At 39.3% G+C, this 8,441-nt stretch overlaps 1 protein-coding gene across 1 annotated transcript; it reads left to right on the top strand.

The window, feature by feature from the left end:
* The first annotated feature begins 4,160 nt into the window (after positions 1–4,160).
* LOC139451784 (uncharacterized) lies at positions 4,161–6,739 on the top strand. The gene is made up of 4 exons (XM_071233091.1): positions 4,161–4,191; positions 5,460–5,680; positions 6,188–6,283; positions 6,413–6,739. The coding sequence occupies exons 1-4, from the start codon at positions 4,161–4,163 to the stop codon at positions 6,737–6,739; spliced, it is 675 nt and encodes a 224-aa protein (XP_071089192.1).
* The last annotated feature ends 1,702 nt before the right edge of the window (positions 6,740–8,441 follow it).

Genomic DNA, 8,441 nt, shown 5'->3' with positions numbered 1-8,441 from the left:
TTGGTTTCGGACAGGCCTTAAAGACAAGCTGAGATTCATGCTTAATCATTCTGTTCCTCAAGGAGCGGGACCACACATTTGCAAAGCTTTATTATTACTGCATGCATTCACAGGATGTGACTCAAACAGTTCACTGTCAGGAATAGGATAGAAAAAGATCACTGACTTCGCTACAGAACTGTTTGGTGTCCCTAGAGTTAGATGAAGAATTAGCAAGGCTATGTGAGGAATTTGTTTGTGGACTCTGCGGATGACAGGAAAATAAGGCAAAAGATCGCAGATACTGGCTATTCTGTAAGACGCAAGCCAACAAGGAAAGGTTACCCCCGACCTCAAACCATCTTATTCAGCACATGCAACGAGCAATCTACCAAGTTTATGTTTGGAGAAGGGACATGATCTTCAGTATGTTGACGGTCATGGTTGAAAGACAAAGACGGTGTAAAGTCATCCTGAGTTGATGACAAAGCAACCAATGTAAGTCTAACAAAGGACTGTTAGAATTGACATCTTGCAAATGAAATGGTCAGTATGCTTTACAACAACATGTGCACGCAATGCCAATGAACTACCGTGCACTGGTGCTTATTTCTACATGTGTGAAAATGAATGTCAGAATCCATGTGAAATATACTGCCAAAAACTAAGGGAACTAATGAAATGGTAGTAAAGGTGTAATGACGATAAATGTCTCATGCATACATTGACTATACAATATTATATAATGAAATGGTAAATGTATTTCAAGAACATTTTCCTGTATAAGCACTATGTTCTCTCTATGTTCCAATATACTTGTTGTTAGAAAGGCTGTGTTGAAGATACATTTTAACACATACGAGAAGCGTTCAAAATGTTTTGCAACTTCAATATAAGACCAAGTCGCAGAATATCTTTTGCACTTCTATTTTTCAATATAATCTCCATTCACCTCAATACACTTATTCCATTTGTCCTTCAAGCTTTTAATACCACTTTTATAGAAATCCGCAGATTGGCCCTCTAACCACGCCTCTGTGGCAGCCTTTATGTCCTCGTCATCCAAGAAGCGTCTTCCACGTAGGGCAGATTTCATTTGCCAGAACAGGAAATAGTCACTGGAGTTCTAAGTCTGGGCCGTAGGGTGGGTGATTTAACTGTTCGAATCCACATTCACATATGGCGGCCTGTGCAATTCTCGACTTGTGAACCGGAGCGTTGTCATGCAAAAGTAGAATACCACGTGTTAACATCCCAGGGCGTTCATTACATTAGCATAATACTGTCCATTCATTGTAGTTTTTGGTGGCATGTAATCAATCAGTAATATGCCTCTTGCATCCCAAAATATGGTGGCCATTACCTTGCCAGCCGATGGTTGAGTTCGAAACCTCCTTGGAGGCGGAGGATTGGGGTGCTCCCATTGCATGGATTCCAATTTAGTTTCTGGGTCCCAGTGGTGAATCCATGTTTCATCACCTGTCACTAGACGAGAAAGAAATCCTGCTTCATCAGCAGTATAGAGATCCAGGAGGTCCTAACAACTTTCAGTTCTCTGATGGCGATCTTGAGCTCTGATGTTTCTAGGTACCCATCTTGCAGATGCCTTGGGCATACCAAGATGCTCATGAATAATGGTTGCAACAGTTCCAACTGATATTTGGAATTCTAAATTCTTCTTTCTACAGCATCAATGGTTTCCGGTTGGGTGGCATCAGGGCCTGCCTGACCTTGGGCAATTAATGTAATGAGACGATCTTGTGTGGATACCGACTCTTTAGGCCTGTCACGCCCATGTCTGATTGCACCCCCACCTGTTTGACGGCTCTTGACCCACAGTCTAGACATTGCACTTTTTGCTTTGTCAAACATTCGGGCAACTTCTTATATTATTACCCTGTAAAATATCACTCCCTCGTAAACACTTGTTAAAATTCACATTTCATTTTATATATTGATAGAGTAAAAGTGCAGATACCTTACCAAATCTTATGCCATTCAAAATATTTATAACAAAAAATGATTAGTGGCCCCGAGTTCACTACTAAGCCTATTAGTTTGGATTACTAAAGGCCTATTGATATGTTCAGAAATGTCCATTTCTTAAAACATATTGTAAGATGTAAAGAAAGTTATGAAAATAATGTGATATGACTGTCAATGCAGTACGAAGCCATATATTTCGTTAATAAAAAAAAGGTTTGTGATGGCTGCCACTTTGTGGCCGATCGATATTGGGTCTTGACTGGATTTACATCAAGTGATTATTATAAGACACGTATACACTAAACAACATGCTTAGTTTTATGTGTGAATGAAAACAATTATTGGCCACAATGTACTTTACTGTTTTTGGAATAGCCATTTTGACAAATGTCGGCCATTTTGAAAAAAATGGCTGCCATGACTGCGATTGGCTTAATTAAAAAAACATTACAACCATAAATCTTTGTTGGTCACTGAAGTACCTCTGTGCCATGTTTCATACGTTTATGACTCATGTAACAGTTATTACCAATATTTCCTCTGTCCCACCATGCAGATATAATGCAATAAAATGAACCTAGTTTTTATAATACGCACCTGGCATTGGACTGCCTCGTTTGTTACCTACCTTGTAGTTTGGTATTACATAGTACCTAGAAATGTTCAGTAGGCTCCCCTGGACCAAACTGTACAGTCAGACCTCAATGTAGTAGGTGTTGACCAGAATCTTTTGTACCCTGCCTTGTTCCTGTACACAGTGTACCGAAAATACTGTTCACAGTGTCCAGAACCTTTTCACCCAGTCAGTGATACATGCAATATTCCCATGGCAACAACTGATTTTGTGATTAAACGTCAAGATGGAAAAAAAACGAACGTTAAAGAAATCTTTTTATGACTGGTTTTATATTATGATACATAAAATATATATAAAAAACCTTAATGCCCCCAAAGGAACAACCGAAGGCTTGTTACATACACCGTATCTGTTATACCCAAAGTTATGAATGACGCCGTCCTCGGAATGTTCAATGTCCAACACACAGTACTTCCTGGAAGAGCACCAATAACCAGTATCACGTGGTATGTCAGGACTTGCTGCGACCCGTTCACCTCAATGATGAGTTGTATGGGCGAGCTGGAACATGCGTTGAGGCGAGTGTCATACAAACATGTCATAGTTAGTATAGAAAAGGTTGACCGCTAGATTCGTCGTGAACAGAATGTGTCATGCCCCGTATAAGTATATTTGGAAGAAAAAACCCCCAAAGAGTTATATATAACTTACTGGAGATGTGCTGAGGAATATACACATTGTGTTTGTTAAACACCGCTTTGAAATGATACTTCAGTTATATTATTAGTTGTGCGCATCTCTCGAGGGGGTGGGAGGGCATACCCTCAATGTCAGTTTATGTTCCCCGAGCCTGAATTATTTTGCAGATATGTCTCTTGCATGCATGAACGGCCTCCGCGGTCTAGTGGAAAGTGCGCCTGCCGGAGGGCAAACTGTCGGGGGAAGGTCGAAGGACGTGGAAATGTGGTACTTGTTTTTGCCCTGCCTGGTGCTCGTCATTAAGGGACTAAAACAATGACTTGTGGGTGAAGAGTCAGTATACTGTGTTGAGTGTGGTATTCATGTTACACTGCCGCATGGTATGTCAGTGGGCTTGTACTATAAAAAGCGGCATCCGGACTAATTCAAGCAGCCACACACACACACACACACGCACACAGGCACCCATTCATTTTGCACAAGACAGAAACACAAAATTTGAGTTATTCCCCCTTGATCTGTTTCATTCGAAGTAAATATATTACATGTGAGCGGCATACATGTACACAGTGGAAATAATAGAATGTGTCTCAGCCAATCAGAATCCGACACTCATGTGTAAGGTAACTTAACATGGTGTGTCACCATAACCCAGAAACGTGACAGGCCGTAGACGGTTACCACCTTCGCAAACCCTCCATCATATTGTGCTGGCAAGTTCCATAATAGGGACCGGTCTTGGACTCGGTCACACGATCCACATATTCTAAAGGTCGCAACTCTGCACAGCCAACTGTAACAGTTTCAACCACTGAACCACCCGTGCCCCCTTTAATCTGAGATAGGATTCAGCTGCCGATATGTTTTATTCAGTGCAGACGCTTGCACCTATTTAGATGTACTCTGACACACAAGACTCATGTACACATCATTCTGTTACGAGTTCTCAGGTACGCCTTCAGATAACTTAACGTAGAGGAAAATGATCACCTGTAAACACCACTGGATTTGCAATTACAAGCGTTATCAAACGTTACTAGGCTGACAACAGACGCCGAAACACTGCAGACGTAAGGTCCAAATCAAGAACTATGATACCCGTTTCAAATACATCACCATCGAAAAGCAAATTCTTATTTGTTTTAGTTTCAGCTACCATGAATCATGGGTCTATACATTCTTTTGCCCGGCAGTTTATAAGAGTGTGTATGATTGGTTGGAACGAATCATACTTGTGCGATCTTATAATTTACTATATATATCAGATATCAACAAATCAAATTGCAGTTCGATTGTTATAGTATTGTGTTATATTTAAACATCAGTGTTTACAACAAGGGTGCATAAGCAGTAATGTTGGGAATCCTGTTTGAAATAATGGTAATATATTATATATATACATTCCTGCCGTTTCATTATATCATTACATCATCATCATCATCATGATCTCACTTCACCATGTAATCCTTCCTTTAAGGAATACCCCCAACTACCCTCGTGTAAATCCATGGACATACTAGTATATGACACAATGCCTGACGTAGAGTACCCGAATACCCGCACAGGCTATACAGGATCTACCAGCCGTGTGACCCGTACGAGTATATGACTTTTGTTTGGTTGACCAATCTAACGTCTTGCTATAGAATGCCTGGCAGTACAGTGATTATTGTACGAGACACTGGGACACGGGGAAATCTAGAGGTTATTTCTATTTCAGGCTGATATCAGGGCTTCACGGAGTTCGGAGTGAAGGATTCAGGCGTATTTTTGGATAGAGTTTCCCCACAGACCACTATAAGAAGATTCACAAGATGCAGGTATGTCATACGATCTCAGACATTGTTACATTTGCAATATTTGATACTTCTAACTGCTCCATGAAAGGTAAATCTATATTGAAAATGCTTGATCGTTCGTCATGCCTTGCAGGATGCAGGAAAGTAAATCCTGATGAAATTTGTTTCCAAAGTTTGACTTATCTGATGTGTTCAAGGCTATGTACCTTTAACGTATCTTGTGAAAATATTATCTATTTAAGTTTACAAACAAATTGATGTTAGATGAATTTGAAACAATGCCATTATGGGGAATCAATGTTTTATATTTTCGTTATATTCAAAACAATTATTGAAACATGGCTACTGTTGCTTCTTGTGGTGTAAGCATTAACTAGGTATAACATTTCTTTTAACGTGTTCTGTCTTTCCCCCACCAGGCTTACTGCTGTTTGTTGTGGTGTACACCAACATACACCCAGGACTGTCGAGGACACTGTCTCTCACATCAGACCACTGTCAGCCATGTGGACCTCCCTCGGCGGATGGACTTCTTCAGCCACACAACCGTTCGCCTGGGTACATTTGTACCATCGCCAATGAATTCACCATCAAAATTAACATCCTCAGAAGGACTGTCAGAAACCAACTGAATACGCTTGTGAGTTTAACCAGAGTGTTACCAAGGATTTTTATTTAAGAATTTTGTTTAGTGTTCTCGAACGGTCCTTAAAATTCATTTTTTTAAATTTAAAATTTAAATGTTTTTATGTTTTGTTGACCAAATGCCATTTGGTAACACATTTATGCATTAATTATTTGTTTGTTTGTTGTTTACCGTCGCGCTCAGCAATATTCCAGTTATATGACGGCAGTCTGTTTATAATCGAGTCTGGAAAAAACAATCCTCTAATTGATATCATGAACATGATACACAAAGGGGATACGAGGACATGCATCAACCAAGTCAGCGACTCTGACCTCTTGCGACAAGCATGGGTTGCTGAAGACCAATTCGAACCCGGATCTTCACGGGTCGTACATTGATGAAGAGTAGTTATTGTACCATGATTATTATTCATTAAGCAAATATTGGCCAAAGGGAGTACGAACTACTGAAATAAGAAAAGATAGGTCTTTTTCAATCTTTAAATTTTTTCCACGGCAGGTCAGTGACGTATTTGACGGCGATGCCAGCTACTTGGAGTGGCGTTATCAACAGAGGAGACATTTCCTTCTCTGTGCTCCAAGTGACTCGTCTCGGGTAAGTGTTTGAGGTTGTCATATCTACGTATAACAAAGAAGTCCACCGAATTGTCCATCAGTCTTAGTTGCTACTGGTTCACCCAATGAATAAACACATGCTAATCTTACAATATGTCTCTCTTTTCAGCTGTCACCAATGACGTCACTCTATGACCGACTAGTTGGCCTTCACATCTATGTCAATTTTACTGAAGGGTACCAGCAGTCCTGCTCTGTGACTATCGAGGGTATCGCTCATCGTGTGTCCTTGGCGTTGTGTGACCTGCATCACATGATGAGAATGACGTCCCAGACACTGGGCCACGACGACGTGTGTCGCAAACAATGCTGCCTGGCCACCGGCGGGTGTGTGTCGTTCCAGAGACACGCTTACAATGCCTTACGGTATGCATCAGATGTCCTGGAATCCATATGTCAGGAAGCTGGACTTTTGAAACAGGGTTGGGGGTGCTAGATGCAAATGTTCTGAAACATTATTGGTGCTTAATGTTATTCATTAATATAAGTCTTCGATGAGTATGAGTCAGTGCAATAGGTCTGGTACTATATCTCTTTTATCATTCTTATTATATGTTTCCAATGCACTTCTTTAATAGTTCTTTATCATATAAGTCATCACTATGTATTGTTTTAATTTGGTTTTAGATTTGCAATTTGTGACGCAATCGGGTTTGCGTTATTTAATATATTTTCGAAAAACGTTCAAACAAGCCAAATATTGCCAATCACATAAAACAAAACAATAGCAAAAAATTGGAAAAAAGCTATACACAATGCTGATTATCTTACATTCTTGTCTACAATATTATTTTTACATTAAAAAACTTATTGCTGTTGTTATATGGGAGAATGGAATAATCATATATTATTCATTTATGTACATGTTTACTCAGGTATAAAGTTCATATTTTGTTACACATATTTTGATACATATGATAGCTCAAACATCATCTGCACTGAAATGGTACTTTGAATACGATGCCTCTTGTTTCACGTGTTTGAATTTGTTATGGTAAAAAAGAGAGCTCTTTGAAGATTTGTTTCCAATATTGATTGTTGATTTGTACATATGCTTTTACGTATTTATTGATTGTTAATTTTTGTACACTGTTTTCACTTATAAAGGCTATTACACTTGTGTTGATGAAGAGACGTTTTTTGAGACTCATTTTGTTAATAAAATATAAGATATATGTGCTCTTCTGTTGTCTTGATATGGACAGATATTTGTCATAATTCTAGTGTCACATATGGCCATTGCCAAGTATTGCAACATTGACAACAGACATAATAAAGGTAATAAAACACAAAGTCGCCAGTATGCTAATTGTGGTTAAAAGGAACAAATGGAACTGACGTTTAGTCCACAACCTTAAACAAGAGTTGATGTTCTGTCGTGGGACAAAAACATGTGCACATGATGCATACCATATGTCGTATAAGCCATTAACAAGCAACTGACATTACAGATGATTTACTTGAACTGTATACATAATGTCAGAACCCACGAATGTACTTATACATCTACACCATCAACATAAGATATCCATGATTGGGACCATTACTAAAACTGAAAGCCTAAATATGCATGTATTGGAAATGCGATCACCGTTTAGAAATCGCATCACTGGCATAGTTTGCTGTGTGTTGTGTGAAGCCCATGTCTTGTGTACTTCACCGTGATATTGGTTGGACTGTTGCTTGAAGCGGCCATATTGACTCTGTCTATCTCTGTAACTAAGGGTAACTCAGTGAGATGGCCTTCACAAAAAGCCATTGCTATCCTCATGCACACAACATGCACAAACAGTCACTTGAGACTGCATTATTCATGTTTACTCTATCAAATAGGGAACTTCTTAACAAAGAGACAGTGGCGATTAACAGTTGTTATATGTTTTGAACAATGGCAAAATTGAAGTCCGAATTGGCTGGAGACTGATTTTTACCTGCAGACTTTCCCCACGTACTAAACCTCTTTTGGTGGAAGTGCATGACATGAATAAAACACCAACAGTTTATAAATATCTGAAACATTAAATGTGTACCATTGTATGGTGAATTGAGGATATCCCACTTGAGACGGGTAATGTCGTATTTTTTTTATACCTCGAACATCCGAATTGTATTTGCTTTTGGCAATTAACAAAGGCCCC

This window comes from Haliotis cracherodii, unplaced genomic scaffold (assembly GCF_022045235.1).
Source record: "Haliotis cracherodii isolate W230 unplaced genomic scaffold, xgHalCrac1.p SCAF_9, whole genome shotgun sequence".
Taxonomy (NCBI): domain Eukaryota; kingdom Metazoa; phylum Mollusca; class Gastropoda; order Lepetellida; family Haliotidae; genus Haliotis; species Haliotis cracherodii.
Note: the sequence above shows the minus strand (reverse complement) of the source record. Positions and strands in the feature narration are given on the sequence as shown.